General features: G+C 57.5%; 2 protein-coding genes across 6 annotated transcripts in view; one reads left to right on the plus strand and one right to left on the minus strand.

Moving 5' to 3' along the window:
• Positions 1 to 19722, plus strand: part of SCAP (SREBF chaperone) — a 61251-nt gene extending 41529 nt beyond the window's left edge. For 2 of the 4 annotated variants that reach the window (XM_074345001.1, XM_074345003.1), the window contains exons 4-23: positions 6549 to 6706; positions 7508 to 7728; positions 7914 to 8019; positions 8651 to 8823; positions 9199 to 9325; positions 10777 to 10889; positions 11905 to 11999; positions 13198 to 13296; positions 13431 to 13649; positions 14451 to 14827; positions 15331 to 15519; positions 15592 to 15793; positions 15882 to 15997; positions 16086 to 16608; positions 16703 to 16788; positions 18214 to 18296; positions 18399 to 18565; positions 18747 to 18827; positions 19016 to 19222; positions 19305 to 19722. In XM_074345001.1, coding sequence (XP_074201102.1) covers positions 6549 to 6706; positions 7508 to 7728; positions 7914 to 8019; positions 8651 to 8823; positions 9199 to 9325; positions 10777 to 10889; positions 11905 to 11999; positions 13198 to 13296; positions 13431 to 13649; positions 14451 to 14827; positions 15331 to 15519; positions 15592 to 15793; positions 15882 to 15997; positions 16086 to 16608; positions 16703 to 16788; positions 18214 to 18296; positions 18399 to 18565; positions 18747 to 18827; positions 19016 to 19222; positions 19305 to 19550 — 3588 coding nt within the window. In that variant the 3' untranslated portion in view covers positions 19551 to 19722. Of the gene's footprint in view, positions 1 to 6548; positions 6707 to 7507; positions 7729 to 7913; positions 8020 to 8650; positions 8824 to 9198; positions 9326 to 10776; positions 10890 to 11904; positions 12000 to 13197; positions 13297 to 13430; positions 13650 to 14450; positions 14828 to 15330; positions 15520 to 15591; positions 15794 to 15881; positions 15998 to 16085; positions 16609 to 16702; positions 16789 to 18213; positions 18297 to 18398; positions 18566 to 18746; positions 18828 to 18946; positions 19223 to 19304 lie in introns of those variants that run through there. The other 2 variants (XM_074345004.1, XM_074345005.1) reach the window with 2 other exon arrangements.
• A 309-nt stretch (positions 19723 to 20031) lies between these two features.
• Positions 20032 to 25126, minus strand: part of PTPN23 (protein tyrosine phosphatase non-receptor type 23) — a 35241-nt gene continuing 30146 nt past the window's right edge. Inside the window, exons 15-25 of one of the 2 annotated variants that reach the window (XM_074345000.1) lie at positions 24945 to 25090; positions 24268 to 24579; positions 24034 to 24188; positions 23786 to 23934; positions 23519 to 23698; positions 21681 to 23421; positions 21420 to 21604; positions 21220 to 21324; positions 21009 to 21147; positions 20805 to 20918; positions 20032 to 20723 (exon numbers count right to left, since the gene is read on the minus strand). In XM_074345000.1, the coding sequence (XP_074201101.1) occupies positions 20259 to 20723; positions 20805 to 20918; positions 21009 to 21147; positions 21220 to 21324; positions 21420 to 21604; positions 21681 to 23421; positions 23519 to 23698; positions 23786 to 23934; positions 24034 to 24188; positions 24268 to 24579; positions 24945 to 25090 (3691 nt within the window). In that variant the 3' untranslated portion in view covers positions 20032 to 20258. Of the gene's footprint in view, positions 20724 to 20804; positions 20919 to 21008; positions 21148 to 21219; positions 21325 to 21419; positions 21605 to 21680; positions 23422 to 23518; positions 23699 to 23785; positions 23938 to 24033; positions 24189 to 24267; positions 24580 to 24944; positions 25091 to 25126 lie in introns of both variants that reach the window. The other variant, XM_074344999.1, reaches the window with a different exon arrangement.

Genomic DNA, 25126 nt, shown 5'->3' on the forward strand with positions numbered 1-25126 from the left:
ATTAAACATTATTATAAAATATTGAACATAGTTCTCTGTGCTATACAACACTTTTTTTTAAAATCTGTTTTTATGTATAGTTGCTAACATTGGTAAATCTCAGACTCCCAAATTTATCCCTTTCCACCCCCTTTCTCCAGTAACCATAAGATTGTTTACTATGTCTGCGAGTCTGTTTCTGCTTTGTAGATGAGTTCATAGTAGACTTTTTCTTTTTTTTAGATTCCACATATGAGTGATTATCATATGGTATTTTTCTTTATATTTCTGGCTTACTTCACTTAGAAGGGCAATTTCCAGGTCCATCCATGTTGCTGCAAATGACATTATTTTATTATTTTTTATGGCTGAATAGTATTCTGTTGTATAAATATACCACAACTTCTTTATCCAGTTGTTTGTAGATGGACATTTAGGTTGTTTCCATGTCTTGGCTATTGTAAATAGTGCTGCTATGAACACTGGGGTGCGTGTGTCTTTTTGAATTAAGGTTCCCTTTGGATATATGCCCAGGAGTGGGATTGCTGGATCATATGGTAGGTCTATTTTGAGTTTTTTGAGGACTCTCCATACTGTTTTCCATAGTGACTGCACAAAGTTCAGTCTTTGCCATAAAGTTCTTGGTACTGTAGGTTTTTTAAAAGCCTTTCTGTTAGAAGTAAGGAGAAATTTCATTGTTGTTTTAGTTTGCATTTTCCAGATGACTTAATGTCAAGCACATATTGTATTGGCATATCTTCCTTTGTGAAGTATTTCAGTGTTTTGCCCATTTTGAATTGCTTGGATTTGTTTAAATTGAATTGTAGTTCTTTCTGTGTGCTGGAGGCATCTGTCTTTCTGTGTAGCCCTCCCTCTCCCCTTCTGCTGAAGTGATCCCCCCAGTGGGTTGTTGGCTGCACCCTGCAGTTGTGCCTTTGTGTGTCCTCTGGGGAGGACTCTAATCAACTCTGCCAGGTCCCTGTGCTCTGAATTAGGCCTGCCCTGTGTTGGAGTCACTGATCAGTGGCCTTGTGGAGTGGGAGAAGACAGTTCCCTCTGGGAAGAGGGATGTTTTTACCAGAGGAAGACCAGAGCAAAGCAAAAAGGTGAAGATTTTCCATTTTGCAGTGTGTGACCTTCGGCAAGTTATGTAACACCTCTGTGCCTTAGTTTCTTCACTCATAAAATGGGGGTAATAATTATACCCGCATTACACACTGTCATAGGGTTAAGTGAAAGAATGCAGAGGTTTAGTGCAGTGCCTGGCCCATCACTTTCACTTAGTAAATGTTTCTGGCTCTCACCGTTGTCATCATTGGCCTTGATTAGAACTGGCCAGAGCAGAGGGCAGGAGAACAGAGGTTCACATGCCTAGACTGGCCTCTGAGTGCACCAGGCATGCACTCCTTATCTTTTACCCCGCCATTGCACATGGCACTCTCTCCAGGAAGCCTCCCCCAGCTCTCCTGCAGATGTGTGCCCTGCTCCTCCTCTGCACCCTCACGTGGCCCACTTGAAGTCATGTTTCATTCAAATTGTACAGTCCAATGTTTTGCACATAGTATATGCTCAGAAAAGGTTTTTTGTTGAATGAAGAAGTAGCATGGCTTATTGAGGAGACAGGGAATCTGAAGTGAGGTACTTTTCTTGGAATGCAGGAGGTGATGAGGTAGGTGGGACAAAGTTGAACCCCGGGCTCCGGAGTTGGGACTAGTTCTGTAGGTCGTGGGAGCCATCCCCTTAGAGGCAACGACATGACGAAAGTGGTGGTAAGAAGGTCAGTCTTACTGAACTCAGAGAAACTTGGAGACTGAGATGACCGTGCCTAGGAAGAGCGTGGGGGGATATGAAGGGGGGAGGAGGGGTTGATTTTAAGGGGATCCCAAATCCACTTATAGTTTTAAGACATAATGATATAACTGGATATAACTAACATGTTTTTGGCCACACACCTTGCTAGATGGGATGGTGTGTTGTGTTGTTTCTGGTAACATCTGAGATTCTGTTCCTGGTTCCCTCAGTAAGGAACCGAGGCTTGGAGAGTGTGGAGACCCTTGTCCAAGGCTCACAGCTGAGGGTGGAGCTAGAAGTCAAGCCCTGGTGGGTCCCCTGAGCCTGCCCTTCCCACCACACCCCACCCCTCACCTGTCCAGGAGGACAAGGAGCAGGAGCCCTGTTTTCCAGAAGAGTGGAGTAACAGGAGTCTTCTGTATCACGTTCTAAAGGGAGCCCCGGGTGTGTCAGTGTGAAGATAACGTACTCGGAGCTCTAGGTTGCTTCATCTAAATGTGAAGGCAGGATTGTGTTTAAAACAGCAACAGCAACAACAACAAGCTTGAGATGTCCTGCGCTGGCCGGGCTCCCCTAGACCAGACCATCACGGAAGCCTGAACCCCACGCCAAGCTCTGCCTGCCAGGCCTGCAGAGGTGGCCAGGCTTCTGGGCCAGCACTGCAGTGTTTGTGGTGGCTGCCCGAGCCCGCACGCAGGGGTTCCAAGGAGCCCCGGTCAGGGGCCTCATGCTGTGAACGCTGGTGGCCAGAAACCTCAGGAGTGCCGGGCCTCAGCCCTCCTACTCTGCTTGTGCGGGGCCTGCCCATCCACGTCCTGTTCCCCGTGGAAACGCACGTTGTTCAGACCTACCCAGGCAGGTTGGCTGTGGAGAAAACACCAGCCTGAGGGTTAGGCAACCCTGGGCTTTCATCCTGGCTCTGCTGCTTGTCAGCTGTGCGTCCTTGGGCACATCCTTCTTATCTCTCTGAGCGTTGGTTTTCTTATCTGGGTGCTCTAGCTTAGGGTCTCCTACAGGCTGCAGTCAGAATGTCAGCCAAGGCTGCAGTTTCTCAGCCTGACTGGAGAGAATTCGCTTCCAGGCGTGCTCAGGCAGGGGGCTGGGTTGAGGGACCCGGTCCCTCACTGGCTGTCGGCTGGAAGTCCCTGCAATTCCTTGCCACGTGGACCTTTCTGGAGCAGCTCACGACTTCATCAGAGTGTTGGCTCCAGAAGAGGGGGCGGAGGAGGGGTCACAGTCTTTTTTTTTTTTCCTCTTCTGTTTTTTCTTGAAGTGTGGCAGAATACACACAACATAAAATTTACTCTCTTAACCGTTTTTAAGTGCACAGTTCAGTGGTCTTAAACACATTTACATTACTGTGTGATCATTACCTCCATCTGTTTCTGTGAGTCCTCATCTTGTAAAACAGAACTCTGTGCCCATTAAACAGTAAGTCCCCATTGCCCCTTCCCCAGCCCTTGGGAGCCGCCGTTCTATGTTCTGTCGCTGTGAATTTGACTGATTTAGGTACCTCATACATGTGGAATCATACAGTGTTTGTCTTTTGGGGCCTGGTTTATTTCACTTAGCATAATGGCCTTAAGGGTCATAGTCTTTTATAACCTAATCTCAGAAATGAGATTTCATCACTGTTGCTGTATATTCTGTTTGTCAGAAGCAAATCACTAAGTCCAGCCCACTGCCAAGGGGAGTTGCACCCAAGGGGGCATGAGCACCAGGAGGCGGGGATTACTAGGGCCATGTTGGAAGCCTCCATCTAGTGAGGACTCCTCCCCCTGTACCCAGGGGCGTCTGGACTCCACTGGCCCTTATGCTATCTCTGTCACCCCCTTAGGATACCATGTGTCATTGCCCTTTCCGTGTCTGTTTCTCACTTGAATATCAGGTAGGGATTACGATAGGGCCCAGCACAATGAGGGGTAGGCCCTGCCCACACCCCTGCTACCATTTAGTGCCTGCCCGCCTGCTTTCCAACCACCAGCATCTGCATCTCATTTGTCAAAGAATCTCTGGTAACCAAGGCCTGAGGTCCTGGAGAATTCATGCCCCCTAGGCAGCCCTCAGTCAGTAACTGCAGGAGTTGGTATGTAACCTGAGGTCTCTTCCCTGCAGTGGGATAACTCAGCTAAATACAGTCAGCCACGGGTCACTTGCTCAGTAACACACCCTTTGGTGGCAGCCTTCCCTTCCCTCCTCCTGTCCCTACTCTCCTTTCGGTGTTTCCTGTGCCTCCCGAGGAAACCACTAGTCTTAGGTTGAGGGTATAGATGTTGGATGATGAGTCTGATACAATCATATTAAATGAATGGACCAAGATCTTGAAGGAGTTGGAAAGATGTTGGAAAGCTGCTTGGAAAGTTCAGTTGGAAGCTGGTGAGGATGAATCAAGAGCCGGCCAGCAGAGGGCGGTGCAGCCAAGGCCAGATCATGGCTGCGCCGTTGGTGCACTTCTGCGTGGTGTTTGTCTGCTGAGGCAGCCAGCTGAGCAGTGGAAACAAATGAGCAGGGGATGATACCCAGGACTGGTAGAAGTCAAAGGAGAAAGAAGTACCTAGGACAAAGGGGTTATTACCTATTTCTGTGCAAATTTGATGAAACCTTTGTATCCTCTTCCCTAAAAATAATGATGGTGATAATAATAGGTGGGCTTCTGAGCAGAAATATAAATTAAGTGGAGCACTCATGGAACTCCTGGAGCCATCCCTACAGCCCAGAAAGAGAGCGCTGGTTCTAAAGTATGTTCACTGTTTCTTTGTTGAAATGGTGACCTGGATGGTCCTGGCTGGCGAGAAGGCACCTGAGTGGGAAGGGGGCTGGATTTGGACCAGAGGGCCGAGGAGCTGTCCTGCCTGGAAACCAAAAGGTTCAGTTGCATAGGCTCAGTGAGCCTGAAGGTGGGGGTGGAGGTCCGACAGGGGCGGTGGGCAGAGGAGGTGGTGTGTGCAAAGTCACAGACCCGGGTCTGGAGGTCCTAGCTGCCCCTGGGTGGCATGCTGTGTCCATCAGAGCCTGAGGATGATCTCCCTGGGAGTTGCTCTCCTTGTCGAGCTGCTGGTCTCTGGACAGCTCCTGCCCTACTCAGACTCGTGTGGTGTGCTGAGTCAGTGAGCCGCTGTTCAGGTCAGAACCTGTGGTAGTCAGTTCTGTCCAGATGCCTCTGTACCTCCTGACAGTGTCTAGGGGGCTGAGTCTGGTGGAGAAGAGTGAGTGGGTGAGGCCCTCTGTCCCCAGAGTCTTTGTGACATGGGTTCATAAACATATACTTCACAGAGGCTCAGATGGTTGCCTGAGGTTGTTCTTTGTGCCCAGGAGCCCAGGCGGTGTTAACTTGCTCTGCGTGTTAAGCACCTTGACCCTTGCTTGTATGATCACCTGGAGTACTGCATCCTTGAGTGGCTAAATGGCCTTTTTTTTTCATCCTGATTGGGGCCCAGGCATCAAGACAGTCCCCTCATCCTCAGCCAGGCCCAGCTCCCCCAGCCTGCACCTCACAGTACGTGGCGTGCGCGCCGGGGCTGTGGCTGGTCGCTCCCTGTCTGCAGTTGGACTAACTCCGGGGGAATCTCCGGAGCTCCACTTTGTCAGGTTGCCCTCCCTCTCGAAGACAGTCAGGGGCTTTTCTCTGTCAACTGGTTAAAATCCAGATGGCTCAGTCTGGCGTCATCCTGGTCTCCTCTCATTTTAGCTGTGAGTTCCGTTGTTACCCACGTCCCTTGCTCCTCAGAGGCCCTCCCTGCCCTTCCCTGCCCATCTCCCGCCAGTCCTTCCCCACCCCTGGCCTCCACTCAGCTCCTCCCCTGTGTACTGCTGCCATGGCACCTCGTTTGGAGAGTGCTCCTTGACAGGCCCATCACTGGGAGGCTTTCCCCGCCTCTTACACGTGTCACTTTGGCCACGTAAATGCATGTTAGCACTTTAAGGATAGATGGCAGGTTCTGTGAGAAGAGTGTGTGATGTTCAGTGAGGAAACCTGGGTTTGAATCCTCCTGCCACCCTGCTCGGGTCCTGAAGCCCTGGACAGTCTCCGTGCTTCTCATAAGACTGCCGTGGGGTCAGTGACACAATGTGCCACAGCTGTCGTCCATGAACGCTTCGTCTCTGCGGGCGCTGTTGATACGTGTGTGTGTGAGAGCCGGCCTTCATGATGCTGCAGGTGGATGTCATTATTCCCCCTTCACACTGAGGAAAGTGAAATCCAGAGAAGTCAAAGACCTTTCCCAGGCCGTACAGTTGGAGAGTGGGGATTTAAAACTGGGTCTGTTGAGCTTCAGAAACCACAGACCTGCAGCAAGTGGCAAAGCCAGGACCAGTAAGATAGGCTCCACCCCTGTGGGCACCTACAGCCCCAGGCGGGGTCAGCACATGTTTTCCATCAAGATTTAGATAGTAAATGTTTTATTTAGACTCTGTGGATCACGCCGTCTCTGTCATGAGCACTCGCCTCTGCCATTGTTGTGTGAAAGCAGCCGTGGCCGGTACAGAATGGGGTGGGTGTGGCTGTGTTCCGAGAGAACTTTATTTAGAAAAACAAGTGCCAGGCTTGATTTAGCCTGTGAGCCATAGTTTGGCAACCCCTGTTCTATTGGGAAATGTGTAGGAAAGTGGTTCTTAAGTGGTAAGAAGTCCCTGGTGGACGACTTCATTTTTGAAGGCCTGTCCTGTTGGCCCCACATTGCTTTGCCCTTAGTAAGATGCTCCTTAAATCCTTACTGAATATGGCTGTTCTTCTCCTGTGCTGAGCTGACCTTTCTGCCGCTCCCCCATTTCTTCTGCAGTACTTGGGTGCCCCAGTGGCTTACATCCAGCAGATATTTGTGAAGTCCTCAGTGTCTCCCTGGCACAAGAACCTCCTGGCAGTCGATGTGTTCCGCTCACCTCTGTCCCGGGCATTCCAGCTGGTGGAGGAGATCCGGAACCATGTGCTGAGAGACAGGTATCCCACTCTGGGGCCGCCGCCTGGGGAGTCCAGTTCTGTGCTGAAGGGAGGGTGCAGCCCTCAGTCTAAGTCCAGCCCACTCTGCAGAAAGCGTGCAAGTGAGCAGGCGGTGAGTGAGGCAGCTTTGTGTTTCTCAGCATGCCTGTGGGTCCACTGTGGCTGCGTTCCCCTGGGGCCTGTGCTGATGGTGCAGGTGGAGCCCTGAGCTTCAAGTGGACTGACTAGGTGTCCACTGGGCCAACCCTGTGACAAGCTAACTGAGGTCCAGTTGACTCGTGACTCAGAGGGCTCCCTGCCTAGGGTTTTGAGATGTGCGTGTAATGGTGGTGGCCATGCTGATGGGAAGCAGGCTCTACCTAGGGGTCCACTTCTGAAACCCCAGCCCACCAGGGATTCTCAGATGCGTGCTGGCTTTGCGAGCTGCCTCACTGCTGGGTTTTAGTTTGCTAAGGGCTCTGACGGGCATTTTGATGAATGAAAATGAAGTCCCTAATTTTTACCCTGTCCCCTCTGCCCGCTGAACTGGCCAAGGTATTCTAGTGAATGGGGCTGTGCACACTCCCACAGCCTGCCTCTCCTCAGACATACTGGGCTTTTGGGCTCCACAAGCAATCTGAAGGTCAGATAGCCACACGGTTTGGTTGTTGACCACCTGGAAGAACTTTCCTGGCTGCCCTCGTCCTCAGGGTCTTTGGATACTAGGCGTCCGGGAACCAGATGACGGAGGAGACCTCAAGTGCAGAGGGCTTGGCCTCTGCTGGCAGACACAGCAGGTGCCTTGTCCTGTCTCCCACACAGCTCCGGGACCAGGAGCCTGGAGGAGGTGTGCCTGCAGGTGACTGACCTGCTGCCGGGCCTCAGGAAGCTCCGGAACCTCCTGCCTGAGCATGGATGCCTGCTGCTGTCCCCTGGGAACTTCTGGCAGAATGACCGGGAACGTTTCCATGCCGATCCTGACATCATCAGGACCATCCACCAGCACGAGCCTAAAACCCTGCAGACCTCAGCAACGCTCAAAGGTACCCGCAGGGCAGATTCCTTGAGGACCTGCGAGGGAGCCTGTCGGTCACCATGTCCTCTTTGATGGCTGCTCTGGCCGATCGGGGGCTATCCCCTGTTTCCCAGGGTTGGGGTGGATCGGAGTCCTTGGTGGCTCTGCCTAGCTGCACTTGCTTCATCGGCACCTGCTGGTTTCTGCCTGCAGACTTGCTGTTTGGTGTTCCTGGGAAGTACAGCGGGGTGAGCCTCTACACCAGGAGGAGGATGGTCTCATACACCATTACCCTGGTCTTCCAGCACTACCATGCCAAGTAAGGCTTCCTGACGGGGCTGTGGACTGACGGGAGGCTTTGAGTAGTCCCTGTTCTGGTCAGAGGGTCCAGAATGCCTCCTGGGAACTTGGAGTTTTCAGGCCTCCTGTTGAAATGTTTATATCCCTTAGGCTGAAGGAGGCTATCTCCTCACGCTTGAGTGGGGATGACCTGACAGCTGGTTAAGAATAAGGAACTAAGGCAGGGCTGGCAAATTCAATGTCCGTCGTCTCCACTGGTCTCTCTGGAGTCTAGGGCAGGGGTCCCCAACTGGTTACTACTGAGCCCTGTGTGGCCTCAGAACCCTTCCCAACAGAGCACTGCAGGCAGCTCCCGGTGAAGGTGAGGCACCCACGATGCCGCTGATTGGCCATCTTGGGCTTTGGCAGTAGGAGTGGTATGACAGCGTGGGAGGTGGGTGCTGAAGGGGGGCTCCTGAGACAGCTTTGCCAACTTTGTAATTCTTTCACGCCCTGCCCACCCGAGACTGCAGGGAAGGTTAGACACCACAGAGAAGCTCCCTCCAACACACAGGGAAGAGGGAAGCCCTGACAGACCCTCCTTCCAGGGATTGTCTTTGTCCCCTGGACCAGGGGGACAGTCCATCTACCACCTCCCGCTCCATGACCAGGTTTCTGGCCAGCCTGCGCGCCCGCCTGATGCTCCTGCACCCCAGCCCCAACTGCAGCCTTCGGGCAGAGAGCCTGGTCCACGTGCACTTCAAGGAGGAGATTGGCATCGCTGAGCTCATCCCCCTCGTGACCACCTACATCATCTTGTTTGCCTACATCTACTTCTCCACGCGTAGGTCTACGGCAAGGAGGCTGGGGCTTTCTCCAAGCTAAACAGGCATTTCCAGATCCCCCCTTCCCTGCCTCTAAAGGTGGCTCGGGCAGAGATGTCACAAAAGCCAGGGCTTCATCCCCCAGCAGAGCCTCAGGGGCTTGGGTGGGTCCAGGACTCCTCTTGCTGTTTATGAAAAGACCCTTCCTGGGTCCCCAAAGGACACACTATGCCCCTGAGACTAGGAAACATATGTGACTGTCCTTTGGTTAAACTGGGGCCTTCCCTTCCTCGACTGTCAGGGCACACTCACCTCCTAGGAGCCCAGTTAAGAAGGGCCTGTGTATGCCAGGCTCTGGGGAGATGCTGCCCTGATTTGCCCTCTCTGCCCTCCAGGCAAGATCGACATGGTCAAGTCCAAATGGGGGCTGGCTCTGGCCGCCGTGGTCACAGTGCTCAGCTCGCTGCTCATGTCTGTGGGGCTCTGCACACTCTTCGGCCTGACACCCACTCTCAACGGCGGGTAGGTCCCGAGCAGGCTCCACTGGGCCGCAGGGCGGACCCGCAGCCCGGAGCGCCTTGCACCTCTGGGCACTTGGCCTGCCCTGCGCTGGACGCTTGCTGTTACCCCATATCCTCACATGGTTATTTTGACATTTAAGAGGTACATTTTTTTCCTCTTTAAGTTACACGGCTTGTGTTCATACATATGTATATACGAAGTGTATCCATATTTACATGTAATACATATATAGATGTGTGTATATATGTACATTTATGTGTATACTTGTGTGTGTGTATGTGTGTTTATGCATGTGCGTATATGGTATGTGAGGCAAATGTGTGCGAAGGTAAGGGTACGTGGATGTGTATGTGTGTGTTTATATGTTAACTACACATGTGCATATTGCTCCTTGACGGCTTAAGCCATAGATGGGTGTGAGACAGAGAAGGTACATTTCTTTCTTTTTCACTATTGAAACATTTAAGTGACTAATAAAATAAATCATTTTAGAGTAGGCTTTTTAAAAGATCTAAGACATAAGCATACTCGAATTTGTCACTTTCTATTGTTTGCTTTCCCTGCCATTTCTCTCTGCAACATGGTCTCGAATCCCTGCCCTGGGTGTGTCCTCGGGCTTCGGTCTCCTCAGCTCTGGCTGGGCCCTGCCTGCCTTTCCATCGTGGTCACTGCCTGTTCCCTACCTTGGGGTGTCAGGCTGGTCCCGTGACAGGGATTTTGTGTTTCCTGTTACTTTCCTTGCTCGTAGAACATCTGCTTCCTTTCCTAGACCTGAAGGTGCTAAACGCCCTCCCCTTGCTAGCTGTCTGCTGGGCCCTCCTCAGAGCCCTCACCTCCACTCTTCCACAGCAGAGAGCCCGGTGAGGTTCCCCTCGGCTGGGGTTCCTTGTGCCTAGGTTTCCTTCACAGTCTGTTGCTAGTAGGAGCCCGTGGTCTCAGACAGCTAGTGGTTTTCTTTAGGAACAGTTGCTCTTCAAACACAGCTTCTTCACAGAGGTGAGTAGGGCTTTAGGCTGGTCTCATCCTCCTCCTATTTAGTCCTGATGGCTTGGCCTGGGGTGCTGTTGTGGGGTCTTGGCCGTGGTAGTTTCCTCTGGCCGCAGAGTCTGGTGTGAGAAGGCCCAGGGGAGCTGTGCTCTGGCAGCTGGGCAGCAGGGGGCTTCCCTCGGTCCTCTTTCTGCCAAGCTGGACGGGTGGAGACGGGGATGGTTGCTGGCTCCTTGGCAAGGCTTCCAAAGCCTACCTGAAAGCTGAGAGCTGAGAAGACAGAGGTCCTGTTGGGCATGGATGGGGAGGGTGCGGTTTCTGTCCTGTGCTGTGGGACTCGCACAGCAGCCCCCACTTTAGGCTGCAAACTTCATGGCCCCCCAGGACCCAAACTCATTGAGAACCAGCCGTGTGTTGAGGGCCCTCCTCAGCACTGTCCCCACCCTCACCCTCTCTGTCCGCAGTGAGATTTTCCCCTACCTTGTGGTGGTCATCGGGCTCGAGAATGTGCTGGTGCTCACCAAGTCAGTGGTCTCAACCCCAGTGGACCTGGAGGTGAAGCTGCGCATCGCCCAAGGTAACAGGTGGGGGGTGGGGAGTGCACTAGGGCAGGTCAGGGGCTGTGTACACCTCCTTTTGCCGAGGAAACGGAGCCCAGAACTCTCCCTTGCTCTGGCCTCCAGCATGAATGGCAGCTTGTTAGCATGTGCTCTGAGGGGCCGTGGACGGAGCTTTGTCCTGGTTCACATGTCAGTAAGAAAGCAAACCAGACTCTGCTGCGGGGCTTGCGTGTTTGGTGACCCTCTGCCCAGGCTGGCACCCAGTCTTTTCTGCTCCTGCTTCACTCCACCACAGGAGGCCGGGGCTCCTGGGGCTGCTCAACCCAGAGTCGCTGCCTCCACAGCTGCCAGAAAAGCCCCCTGTGGCCTCAGTGGCAGGAATTGGGGATCTGGGGTTTGGGGGAAAGTGAGAAAAGAGCCCAGGCCTGGAGGTCTGCACTCTTCGCCCCTCCTCCTCCTCACCTTGTATCTGTGGGAATGGGGCTGGGGGTAGGCTGTTTGTTCACTCGGCAAACCTTCGTGAGCTTCTGTGAGAGGCCAGACCCTGCACTAGATGTAGGTTCCAAGGAGGCAAGGGGAAATGGCCCCTACCCACCAGGCACTCAGAGCCTTACAGGTGCGACTGCGTGATGGCCGGGGCCCAGGGAGGGGCCTGAGGTCGAGCTAGCTCTTCTGGCCCTGGAGCCATTCTGCCACATGGCAGGCAGACCACATGTACCAGACAGAACAGCACGTGACACTGGATGTGCCAACGTGGGGGACCCTTGGCTCTCCTCTTGGGTTTGCTCAACTCAACACGCTGCTTCTCCCTTCCTCTGACAGCTGTAGTTCTCCCCCGTGCCCTCCAAGCCCTCGGCTGCACCTTGGAGCCTGGGCACTGGCAGGGTCATGAGGGTTGGGGCACTTTGGGGGAACGGCTACCTCAGAAGGCTGGGCCCCTCCCTGTGCTTCTCCCCTCTGAGGACCATGCGGTTGTGTGCAGATGTGGACAGAGGTCATGTGCTGACCCCATGGCCCTCTTGTCCTCTACAGGCCTGAGCAGCGAGAGCTGGTCCATCATGAAGAACATGGCCACGGAGCTGGGCATCATCCTCATTGGCTACTTCACCCTAGTGCCTGCCATCCAGGTAAGGCCCCTCCAGGACTGCAGCTTAGGCCAGCGTGGAGCCAGCTGCTGAGGCCCCCCCCGCCCCCATGCAGGGCACACCCCTCTCCATGCTACTCCCCTCACCTATGAGGTAGGCCTTCTGCTGGTGAGACACTTGTCACCGTGCACAGGGTGCTCCTGGCATGCCTGGTTCAGGAGAAAGACTCAGGGAGCTGAGGGTGGGTTATGGGATTGCGCTCCCAGCCAGACAGCCTCTGCCTTTGACCCTGTCCTCTTACCCCTCCCTGCCTGTCTCTCATTCAGCCAAGTGGCAGGAGGGGGCTTGGTGGGCACAGCAGAGACCAGCTGCCCACGGTGCCGGCTGCCCACAGTTCTAGTCAGACCTCGTTTCCCAGTTCTCAGGCAGAACATGGTGGGGCCCCTAAACTGGGCCCCTCCTGTCTTTCCTGGCCAGAGCCCTGACCCTACCCCCTGCAGCCTCTAGCACACGGCCCGCACCACGGGAGGGCCACCGGCCACTGCCCAGAGCCCTGGCTCAGCTGCGGGGCTGTGAGCAGAGGTGGAGGTGGACCTGCTCTGAGTTGGAAGGCCAGATTGTCGTGTAGCCAATCCTTCATCTTACCCCATGTTTGAGTAGAAGCCGTGGTGGTGTGCCAGATACCTCAGACAAGGGCAGGGGAGCAGAACTTGTGTGAGAAAATTTCATCTAGCCACAGAACCTGGGGAGCAGAGAGACTACCCCTTCTCAGTTTTAAGGGCAGAATTCCCTCCTGCCCTCTCCCCATCCCTTCGTTGGTCCAGTGTGGTCACTGGCTGGGAACCTTTCAGAGCCCCAAAATCGGGCCAGGTCTGGCTCTTGGGTAGGTCCATGGCACATGAGCAGGGCCTGGGGCTCAGTCAGGAAGGGTTTTTTGAGTAGCAGGCTGGTGAGACTCAGAGCTTTTCAAGTTGGGTCCGGCCCTCCTCTCTAGGGGGAATCAGAGGTTTAGGGGGAGAGCACCCACCCTTAGCCCTCTCTGGGTAAATGTTCAAGTGCATCTCTGCTGCCCCCTTGTGGGGAGGGAAGGAGCCACCGTATTATCCTCCTTGACCCCTCCCAGCATCTCTTCTTTTTCTCTGCTGTGCCCTGCCGGAAACTGCCCTGCAGATTCTGAGGTGCCTGCAGGCAAGGAACTGCTTCTCTTGGTGCTGGTATCCTCTCATCTGCTTAATTCCAGGAGTTCTGTCTCTTTGCTGTCGTGGGCCTGGTGTCCGACTTCTTCCTTCAGATGCTGTTTTTCACCACCGTCCTATCCATTGATATTCGCAGGATGGAGGTAGGAATGGGCTGAATCTTGCCCCACCCACCTCCTCCTCAGCCCTGGTTTGCTCAGGGGATCCCTGGGTGAGAGGTGCAGACCTGGGGCAGTTGCAGGGCAGCATCAGGCCCTGACCACTGCTCCCTCAACAGCTAGCGGACCTGAACAAGCGGCTGCCCCCTGAGGCCTGCCTGCCCCCAGCTAAGCCAGTGGGGCGGCCAGCGCGCTTCGAGCGACAGCTGGCTGTGCGGCCGTCCACACCCCACACCATCACGCTGCAACCGTCCTCCTTCCGAAACCTGCGGCTCCCCAAGAGGCTGCGTGTCATCTACTTCCTGGCCCGCACACGCCTGGCACAGCGCCTCATCATGGTACCTGCCACCCCTCCCTGAAGGCCAGCGCTCAAGGCCCTCTTGCATTTTCACTTGCCTTGGAGGCGGGGTGGGGGTGTGTGCTCCTGAGGTCCTTGGGGCCCCTTGAAGCCTGGCTTTGGGAAGCTGCCCGCTCTGCCCTCCTGCCGACCCTGGTGTTTGCTGGGGTCGCCAGGGAGAGGAGTCATCGTCTCCCCAGAGTGACCCAGGACGGGGTGCTGTGGGATGGAACCATGATGGTTCCCTGCGTCAGGATTCCAGGGTTCACTGTGCAAGCGTCAGAAAATGCTGGGCAGAATAGTTCACCTGCCAGGCTGGGCAGAGGGGAGAAGGAGCAGGGCTGGCTGCTGGTCAGTGGGCCTCTCTCAAGGAGTTTAAGTGAGAGGGGAGTGAGGCTGAGGCCTTCTGAGGACGAGGGACCCATGTTGTCTCTGGAGCAAGTCAGGCAGCCAGTCCTTCTGGGCAGCTGACCCTGGAATGGTAGCTCTCCGGCTCCAGCTGAGATGCGGGTTGCAGCGAGGGGAGGGGGGAGTTCTACATAAACCCAAGGGTGCTCCTCTGTATTTCCAGGCCAGGAATCCCAACCCTCCAGCTCAGTCCCTCCAGTGGGGCAGTTGGCCCCAGGTGGTAGTGGGAGGACTTGAGGAGGCAGAAGGGAAGGACAGGTTGGGCCTGTGTCCTCTCCCTACCCCCAGGCCCGCAGTGCCTCTGTTGTGGCTTTCCAGTCCAGTGTGCGGGCCCAGCGTGCTGGGGGTTGGGGCTGCCCAGAGGCCCTACTGAGCACCCAGTGCCCCACTGCAGGCTGGTACCGTTGTCTGGATTGGCATCCTGGTGTACACGGACCCAGCAGGGCTGCGCACCTACCTCGCTGCCCAAGTGACAGAACAGAGTCCACTGGGCGAGGGTGCCCTGGCTCCCATGCCTGTGCCTAGTGGTGTGCTGCCCGCCAGCCACCCGGACCCCGCCTTCTCCATCTTCCAACCTGATGCCCCTAAGTTACCCGAGAACCAGACTCTGCCAGAGGAGCCGCCTGAGCCTGGGGGTCCAGCAGAGGGAGTCCACGATAGCCCAGTTCCAGAGGTAACCTGGGGGCCTGAGGATGAGGAACTTTGGAGGAAATTGTCCTTCCGCCACTGGCCGACGCTCTTCAGCTACTATAACATCACACTGGCCAAGAGGTGAGTTGGGCTTTGCCAGGTGCCATCTCCCCACTAGGTAATATCAGCTCACTGTCCCCAGGGCAACCCTTGCCCCTCAGGTAGGAGATCCACTGGTTTGACTTCTGCAATTCCTTTCGAACAATTAAGCACCCATAAGGCTGTGAAGTAGGAACCAGTGCTCCAAGCAGCCCCAACCTAAGACACTGGCCCTGGGCCCTGCTCTGGGAAGTGAGGTCACTGCTCCTTGGCCAAAATGAGATCCACCCCACTTTCTGCCACCCACTCTGTTCCTGGTAGTGTGGCTGCTTAGGGGTTGGTGTCTGACAGCAAGGTTGGGGTACCAGAGCTGGGCTGGGGAGGTGCCTACTTCCCCCCCCCCCACGCTGGGAGGACTGTCCTCAGAGGGTTGTCATGGAGCTGGCAGGTTGAGCTGAGTCCTGTGTGAAGAGAGGGGACTGGGGCAGCAGCAGGAGGGACCTTTCCAAGGGCCTCCTCTGAGGATGTCCGCTGCCTGGTCCCAGGTACATCAGCCTGCTGCCTGTCATCCCAGTCACGCTCCGCCTGAACCCAAGGGAGGCCCTGGAGGGGCGGCACCCTCAGGATGGCCTCAGTGCCTGGCCCCCGCCGAAGCCCGGGCATGGTGGGCTGTGGGAGGCCGGCCCCAAGGGGCCAGGCGCGGCGCAGGTGCACAGAGACGTCACCCTGTACAAGTAAGGCCTACGGGGGAGAGGGGGGCTGGTGGTAGGGCCTGGGCTCGTCTAACCAGGCCCCGCCCTGTGCAGGGTGGCAGCACTTGGCCTGGCTGCGGGCATCGTCCTCGTGCTGCTGCTGCTTTGCCTGTACCGCGTGCTCTGCCCGCGCAACTACGGGCAGCCTGGAGCAGGGCCGGGCCGGCGGCGACGTGGGGAGCTGCCCTGTGACGACTATGGCTATGCGCCACCTGAGACTGAGATCGTGCCCCTGGTGCTGCGAGGGCACCTCATGGTGAGTGCTGGCGGGGGCCAGGGGTACCGGGGGCCCGGGCCTTGCAGACATCAGTGCCTGTGCCCATGGCTGTGCCGCACTCCCGCAGGACATCGAGTGTCTGGCCAGCGATGGCATGCTGCTGGTGAGCTGTTGCCTGGCGGGCCACGTGTGTGTGTGGGACGCGCAGACCGGGGACTGCCTCACTCGCATCCCGCGCCCGGGGTAGGTACCCCCATCCCTGCCCCCTGCCTGAGCCTTGCCCTACGTCTGTGCCCCGCTGTCCTCACCCCACTCTCCCTGCTCCCTGCAGGCAGCGCAGGGACAGTGGTGTTGGCAGCGTGTTGGAGGCTCAGGAGAGCTGGGAACGGCTGTCAGACGGCGGGAAGGGTGGCCCAGAGGAGCCTGGGGACAGTCCTCCATTACGGCACCATTCTCGGGGCCTTCTGCCATCTTCCCTCTTTGGGGACCAACCAGACCTCACTTGCTTGATCGACACCAACTTCTCAGCGCAGCCACAGCTCCCAGAGCCCGCTAACCCAGAGCCCCGGCACCGGGCAGGCTGCCGCCGCGCTCCAGAGTCCCCAGGCTACGACTTCAGCCGCCTGGTGCAGCGAGTGTACCAGGAGGAGAGAATGGCTCCTGTCCACACGCCAGCCCTGCGTCCACCCTCCCCTGGGCCTGTGCTGCCTCAGGCCCCCGAGGACGAGGGGGGCTTTCCTCCTGAGAAGGGCTCCCCTTCCCTCGCCTGGGCCCCCAGCGCAGACGGCTCCATCTGGAGCCTGGAGCTGCAGGGCAGCCTCATCGTGGTGGGGCGGAGCAGTGGCCGGCTTGAGGTGGGCAGGACTGGAGGTGGGCAGAGGCGCTGTCTGCGCAGGGGGTTCGTGGGCCCTCCCAGCCCACAGGTGCTCACAGCCTCTGCGCCTGCAGGTGTGGGACGCCATCGAGGGCACCCTGCGCTGCAGCAGTGAGGAGGTCTCCTCGGGCATCACGGCGCTCATCTTCCTGGACAAAAGGTGGGTGCAGTACGATGCCAGCCTCAACCCTAGACCCTCAGCCTTTCCTGTCCAGGCCACACTCTGAGATTTGAACCCTGCCTCCCGTCACTCGTGTGTGACTTGACTTCCCCACTTGGTACCAAGCCCTACACCTGTGACAGCAGGTAGTCCACCATGATGGGAGGGTGACAAGTAAAAGACTTAACAAGTAGGAAGCACTTGGACTAGGGCCTGGCATGTAGTGAGATCCCAGGTTCCTTCACTACGGTGACAATGGTATTTTTCTTTGTCACCCTTCTGAAGTCAAAGCTACTCTAGTTGGCCTGGGTTTCCTGGCTGCATTTTCAGTTACAGAAAAATGCATTTTCAGAACCATCTTATTAAAACTCTTCTTTCCTCTTGATGCTGGACATTATTCTCACCTCCCTCCTCAGCATGCCTCTTGGCTGGGTGCTCCCATGGCTCTGCCTGCACATGCTCCCAGAGGTGGGGGGTCCCCAGACACACACTCAGTCTTGGGTTTCTGCTTCTGGGCTGATAAACCCAAGTAGGTGCCTCTGCTTAACCCTTCACCTGCCTGTCTTGTGCTGGCTTATCTGGAGCCTTATCTTCTTGGGGAGGGGTTTTGGGGAGCAGGTTTCTGGTAGTGCTGCTGTCACTCCCGCCACTGCGAGGCTTCTTGCAGAGGCAAGACATCCAGCCTGGCCCAGTGCTGGTTCCCCCCATGCTTAGAAATTCTCCACTGCTGCTGAGTTTTTTGTTTTGAGTTTTTGGGAAAGCCCGCGTCTCAGCCCAGCCATCAAAGTTCCATGGTCTCTCCTCCCCTCCCTGCTGCCCCTTGCACTGTGCCTCCCCAGCTCCACTGTGGACCCTTCAGATTCGTGGGTCTGGAGATGCTTTGCCCTTTGCCAGAGTTAAGATTTTGAACCCTACTCACTTCAAAGCTTTGGGGCTATATGGCAAAAGTCCCCATCTCTGCCTGTCATCCTGTGCCTAGGAATCCCAGGCAGTGAAGGAAATCCTTATTTGGAGACAGCAGCACCAAAACACAGCCCCATTTCAGGCTCCTTCACAGAAGCCTTTCCTTTTAGCTCCAGGCTGTGGAGGGGGACTATCCCCATGCTTGTTCCTGTTTTTTATTTACAGTCTTACATGACGTTCCCCAGGTACCACTTCGCACGTATTAGCTCATTTACTCCTTATAACTGCCTTGTGAGGTGGGTACGGTTGTCCCCATTTCACAGATGAAGAAACTGTGGCACAGAGGTTAACAATTAGAGTTGTAGTCTCCAGCTCCAGTACCAGGGCCTCCCTTAGCCACGGTCCCTCATGTTTCTACTGTTCCAAGGCCCAGTGCTGCTGAGCCTGTCAAGGGCTGATGGTGCTCAGTCCCAAGGCTGGGGGCTTGGAGGAAGTCACCTGGCAGCTGTTCTTCTCTTCTAGGATTGTGGCTGCCAGGCTCAACGGTTCCCTCGATTTCTTCTCCTTGGAGACTCACACTGCCCTCAGTCCCCTGCAGTTCCGAGGTGAGAGGACCTGAACTGGGCAGGTGGGGCACCTGGTGGGTGGGGCATGGGCTGCCTACAGGGTGTCTTCTCAGGGATCCTCACTTGGCCTGTTGTCCCCAGGGGCCCCAGGGCGGGGCACTTCCCCCGCATCCCCCATATACAGCAGCAGTGACACAGTGGCTTGTCACCTGACGCACACAGTACCCTGTGCACACCAGAAACCCATCACAGCCTTGAAGGCCGCTGCCGGGCGCCTCGTGACTGGGAGCCAAGACCACACACTAAGAGTGAGTGTTGGCATCTCTCTTGTGCACTAGGGTGGCCCAGCACAGGGGGCGGGGAGCATTTGGTGTCAGTCAGGGAGAGGCTGGAGGTGTCCTGGATAAACTGTGGGAAGGGATTTCCTGGCCAGAGTGTCATTTGGAAAATCCCAGAGAGACCAAAACGTGATGCCTGTCCCTGTCTCAGGTGTTCCGTCTGGAGGATTCCTGCTGCCTCTTCACCCTGCAAGGCCACTCAGGGGCCATCACGACTGTGTACATTGACCAGGTGAGGGCCGTGGGTAGGGTGCAGGGGTACCAAGCCAGGCCCATGGCCCTTGTTTCTCCTGGAAGCTGGTCCTCAAGGGCCTGTGGGAAACCGAGTGAGAGCTCCTACCCACCCACCAGGGCACTAGGACACCCTTGTGGACAGAGGCGTTCCGCCAGTGAGCAGCTCCCCCGGGCCTGTTCCCTTAGACCATGGTGCTGGCCAGTGGAGGACAAGATGGGGCCATCTGCCTATGGGACGTGCTGACGGGCAGCCGGGTCAGCCACATGTTTGCTCACCGTGGGGACGTCACCTCCCTCACCTGTACCACCTCCTGCGTTATCAGCAGTGGCCTCGATGACCTCATCAGCATCTGGGACCGCAGCACAGGCATCAAGCTCTACTCCATTCAGCAGGTAGGCATGGTGGGGGCCATGGGATTCTTGGCCTTTCAGGGAAGGACTCAAGACACTGAGCCTATCCTGTCCTTGCCTCCAGGACCTGGGCTGTGGTGCAAGCTTGGGCGTCATCTCAGACAACCTGCTGGTGACCGGTGGCCAGGGCTGTGTCTCCTTTTGGGACCTAAACTATGGGGACCTGTTACAGACAGTCTACCTGGGGAAGAACAGCGAGGCCCAGCCTGCCCGCCAGATCCTGGTGCTGGACAATGCCGCTATTGTCTGCAACTTTGGCAGTGAGCTCAGCCTGGTGTATGTGCCCTCCGTGCTGGAGAAGCTGGACTGAGGGTGGGCAGCAGCTGTGGCCTCCTTGGTCTCCTTACTCATCAGGCTGGGGTGCTCTGTGGGGCAATGCACTGGACCTAGACTGGGGAGGAACAGCTGAGTCTTTGGGAAGCTGCCTCTGAACTGTCCTGTCCCGCCTCATGACCGTAATATTAAACTTTTTAAAAAATTCACATCAGCCAGGGGCCCTGTGAGCCACTTAGCAGAGCTCCTCTAGGGAGGACCTGTCGTTTACATGCTTCCCTCCCTGTGCCTAAACCTGAGCACTTAGGTAGACCTCTCTCAACTCAGCTGCTTGCGGCAGGAGCCACAGAAGTCACGGGGACAGACACAAGCCAGCGCTCGAGGCCTTCTTAGCTACGTCAGAGGTGGGGAAACCAAGGTGGCCTGAGGTTATCCCAACCCCCTCCCCACCCAAGTTTACCAGAGGCGGTGCTACTGGGGCTCAGGCTCCCCCGTCTCTGCAGCAATGGGCAGACATCGGCGATAGAACAGGTTGGTTTATTCAATAGCAAAGAGCTGAAAAATGTCAGGTCCCACAAAGGAGTAGAACCTGGCCCACGATGCATCTCCATCCCAGAGGTGCAGGCTGGGCCAGGTAGGGCTTGAAGGCAGCAGAAATGGGAGTAAGACTGGCCCCACCCCAAGAGGGCAGACAGGTGTGGGAGATGATGATGTGCAGTGTAAGGACCAAGCAGGCAAAGCCTGTTCACGTCTTGTTGAGTGTCCAGAGCGGATCCAGAAGGCTGAGGGGATCATCAGTGGGCCGGGCAGCCCGCAGACCCTGCCCATTATGGGCCTGCAGAAAGTTCTGCTTGCTCATCCGCTGCTTTCCCCTCAGGGAGCTGTCCAGGGAGAAGGCCTCGGGAGTTAGGGAGGCTAGCAGCTCCAGGGAAGAGGAAGGGGGCCCCAGGCTGGGGACCTCAGGTACTGGCTGCTCCTCCTCAGGCTGCGGGGCCTCGGGCGGGGGTGGGGAGGAGGACGGGAGCTGGGTGGATTCTGGGAGGCTGGCTGGGGGCAAGCCTGGGGGCTCTACAGGGCCTGGCAGGCTGGCAGCCGGAGACTCTAAGCCCCCAGGAGGCCGGATGCTGAGCTTGGCGATAGTGGCCTGGATGGAGCTGATGGGCACGTCCCCACCCAGGACCAGGTCCTGGGAGTCCTGAGGAACGTGATTCTGAGAAGACAAGAATGGGTGAGGACAGGGGTCCATGAGGCAGGGGCTGTCCCAACAGCCCCCACAGGTTCTCTCTCTTACCTTCTGGCTGATGCTTGTGCCGGCGGAGGGTCTGCATGGAGGGGGCATGCCGTGGCGCTGCAGGACCTGCTCCACGTGTCTCACCACCGCCTCATGGCAGAACCTGAGGTGCAGCTGCAGAGGCATGTACTGGCCTGGTTAGCCGGATGGAGCCCTTCCCCCAAGGCAGAGGGTCCATCCCAGCTCCCACCCGGCGGGCCTCACTTTTTCCTGCAGCATGTGTTTCCTCTGCTGCCGCATGCGCCGCACCAGCTGAGGCAGCTCAGGGATCCCATTTCCAGCCTCCACCTCCTGCACAGCCGCATAGAGCAGCGCGAAGGCTCCTGTGCGGCCCACCCCAGAGCTGTGGCAGGAAAGGGGTGTAAGGCCAGGCCAAGAGCCCCAAGAAGACCCCTCAGGTGCTGTCCACCCTTACCTGCAGTGCACGACAATGGGCGTGTGCAGGGGTCGCTGGTGCAGGTAATGAGCGTGCACCTCCTGTATGAAGCGTAGCAAGTTGCCGGGGCTGTCGGGCAGGCCTCTGCAGGGGTGGGCAGGGTCTCTGAGCTGGACCTGATCTGAGGCCCACACCACCCCTCCCAACCCTTCGACCACCATCCAGGGCAGCAGACGCACAACTCAGGCCAAGTGGGGAAATGGAGGTGCACGAGCGAGCGCTTGAGGCTCTGGTCTCGGAACTGCAGGCTTAGTACCCGCTCCACGTGGGTCTCGGTGGCGCGGACACTGCTCAGGGCCAGGCTCAGGGCACCGTGCACCATGGGCTGGCCCCTCTCAGTGGGGAAGTAGCGTGCCACCTTTTGCTGTGGGACAAACAGGGCAGTTAGGGCTGGTTTGCCAGGGTCCCTGCTGGGCACCCACCCAACCTCACCCTCTTACCTTCTCCATCTCGGCCTCGGACACCAGCATGACAATGACTGACACTTTCTGCTCGTGCACCATGAGCCAGAAGTCGGCAGCTGTGCCAGGCAGGGGGGCCTGGGTGGCCACCAAGGGTGGGCAGTAGGGCGAGAGCCCCTCCACGCGGCTGGCGTTGATGTAGTCATCCTTGCCGGAGCGCAGCACCACACGGTTGCTGTCATAGGGCATGACATCCTGATGCCGGTTCTTCAGTGAGTAGCAGCGGGCAATGGCGATGGAGCGGCCCCGGGCATCATGCTCTTGTGCCTCTTGCAGCTCCCGCCAGACAGCGTCCAGAGCCCCCACGTCGCCTAGCTGGCCCCGAAAGGCCTCCAGCTCTTGTTGCAACTGCTGTAGCCTCTCGGGGTGCTCATAGGGGTCCCGCTCGATCAGCCGCAGGGCCTGTGGCCGCCGGCCCTCAGCTGCATCCACCTTTGTAGGCTGCAGCAGGGGCTGCCCACCCCCAGGAGGCTGAGTGCCTCCATGCTGACTCTCGGGGCTGGAGGAGAGCAGATCTGCAGCTGCAGCTGCAGCGCCTCGGCGCAGGCATGGGGGCGGCTCTGCTGCAGGGGGCCGAGGAGTTACTGGGCCAGGCCCTGGTGATGGGGCAGGTGAAGGCACCAGGTGGGGAGTGGGGGTAGGCTGGCTGGCAGGCGGAGGGCCTCCAATAGAGAGGGGGGCTGCCTGGGGGCCCAGGGGCCTGGGGGAAGGAGCAGGACCATATGCCAGGGTGGGATGAGGAGGCTGAGGGGGCCCAGGGCTAGGGAAAGGCAGAGCCCCTGAGTTGGGGGGCAGAGGGTCCTGAGAGGGACCTGGGTAGAGCTGGGTGTGCACGGTAGGTGGTGGCTGTCCCAGGACACCAGGCTGAGGAGCAAAAGGGTAAGGGGGTTGGGAGGGTACCAGTCCTGGAGCCTGGGGTGGGAAGAGGTGTGGATGCTGGAGTGGAAGGGGTTGCTGGGGAGGCTGGGGCCCAAACGCCGCTTGTGTGGGATGAGGCTGGGGCCCAATCCTCGGGGCTGAAAAACCTGTGGGGATCCCAGGAGAAAAGTGGTGCTGGGCTGGTGGTGCGGTTAGGGGTTGCTTGGCCCCTATAGGGTAGGTATAGGGCATGGGCAGTGGCTGTGGTGGGGGCCCCGGGAAGCAAGGCGGGGGAGGAGCAGGGGTGGCGTTTGGCCGTGGTGCTGTGTGGCTGGAGATGGGGGCCTGGACGCTATCTACTGTGGTGGTGGCTGGCCGAACCCCCATGGCCAACTCGGGGCCAGAGAACTGGGGAGGTGGGGCTGAGGGCAAACCTGCAACTGGTTGGGGGGGACCTACCCCACCATAGGGACTGCTCACCACAGCATGCTGCGGTGAGGATCGGGGCACAAGGCCCAGGTCTGGTGTGTACGTCGGGGGTGTGTAGAGGGCAGGTCCAGGTGCCATGGCCACCGCAGGGTGCCCTGGGGCTTGGAGGACCCTAGGCTGCAATACCTGGGTGGGGCCTGAGTAGGTACCAGGGGGTAAGGGGCCTGACAGATAGTGGGGTCCTGGGCCCGCAGAACTGGGGAAGGGACTGGGAAGGAAGTGGAGTGGGGCAGCGGTTCCCAGGAAGGTGTCGGGGGGCAGACTGCGTAGCTCCTCAGGCAGGTCCCCTGTCTCCACTGCCTCACCCTCCTCCCTGCGGGGCAGCAGTGGCTTTGGGGCTGTGGGCCGTGGTGGTGGCTTCTTCTTCAGCTCCCTGTGGGACGAGGTGATGAAGTAATGGAGCCAGACTCCTACCTCAGCCATCCTGGGTCTGGGCTGCAGCCTCACCTTGGTCCTGGGGCCACACCTACCTGTCCAGGAGCTGCTGGCGGGCAGCCTCGCGGGCCTGGCAGGTGGACTGAGCCCGTTCCAAGAGAGCGGCCACCTTGCTCTCCAGGTCTGCATAGAAGTCCTTGCCCTCCTGGGACTTCTTCATCAGGTCCTCATAGGCTTCATAGGAGGCCACCAGGGTCTGAAGCGTAGAGGTCCACCTGGTGGACAGAAGGGCCAGCAAGGGTTGAGCAGCCGGAGCCCAGCTTGGGGTGAGACTAGGCAAGAACACAGGGCCAGACACTGACTTTTGGTCCAGTTCGCTGAGCACCCGCCGCACAGCCGCATACTGCACGTTGGCCTCTGTCAGTGCCCGGAGGACATTGTCCTGGGCAGCCAGGTTCTGCTCCAAGTACACCCTCAGCTGGTCGTACTTCTTCAGCTGCTCCTCGAACAGCTTCTGAGGGAATGTGTTGCGGGGTGAAGGACACTCAGGGCCTCACCACCTAAGGGTGGAGCCTAGAGTCAGCTCCTCCACGCTGCTCACCCAGCCCACCTTCATCTCTGAGTGCTCCGTAGTAACCAGTGAGGCAGTGATGTCATCCTTCTGGATAAGCTCACGCAGCTGCTGCTCCAGGGACACGCGCTGGTCCCGCATCTCCTGCACCTTGGCCAAGATGCGCTTCAGATTCTGCAGCACCGCTTTGTCCTCTGGGAGTAGCAGTGGTCAGTGAGGCCAGAGAAACCCCTAGCTCCATGCCTTTCCCCATGGGGACGGAGGGGGCCTCACCTGGGGTGAGGGCTGGCGTGGGCAGGGCAGCCCGGACCTGGTCCAGCGGCCCACTGAGCAGGCGCAGGTTGCCGACGTGCAGATTCATGGCACGGTGCAGCTCACTGTTGGTGAAGGAGGCCTTCTCGTGGACCTCCATGTACTTGGCCCACTCTCGCCTCACCTCGGCCAGCTCGGCCTTGGAGACTGCTGTGCTGGCTCCCGCCTGGCCCACTGCCTCCTGCAACTTCTGTTCTAGCAGCACATCCTCCTCCAGCAGATCCCTGATGTCCTTCAGGGAGGCCTCCACATCCGTGAACACACCTGACAGCACTGGGGGCGTGTTTAGGGGAAGAGGGTCAGCTCCTGAGGCAGGCAGACCAGGGACCCAGTCTGGCCCATTGCCCAGGAGACAGAACTGCCCCCGAGTCAGGCTTGTGTGCAGCCCAGCACCGAGGAAAAGCCTGGTGGCCCCTCAGAGCCTGAGAACAAGGAGCAAGCCTGGCGGGGCCAAGGGGTGTCCTGACACTGGCAGACACAGGGAGCACAGGGTATGGTGGTCATGGAAGTGGTGGGTGCTGTGCCAGATGCTGGGAGAGGTGCAAACCTGCATCCTTGTTCAGCAAGGGACAGAGAAGGCTGCAGCAGACGACTTCCACATTCCCGCCCTCCACCTGCTTGCTCTCCCCCTTACTCACCTTGCATGGACTGGACGAGGTTCCTGACAGTGTCAGGCCGGACGCTGAGAGCCGCACACTTCTCCATGAGCTGAGGGGGGATGTGACTGTATGTGTCAAGGTTGTCCACTGTCTCGGGATCCAGCTGCAGTGAATCCATGAACTGGCTGTGGGAGGCAACAGCTCCAGGTGGGTGCTGGGTG

Source organism: Camelus bactrianus, chromosome 17 (genome assembly GCF_048773025.1).
Source record: "Camelus bactrianus isolate YW-2024 breed Bactrian camel chromosome 17, ASM4877302v1, whole genome shotgun sequence".
In the NCBI taxonomy this organism is placed as follows: domain Eukaryota; kingdom Metazoa; phylum Chordata; class Mammalia; order Artiodactyla; family Camelidae; genus Camelus; species Camelus bactrianus.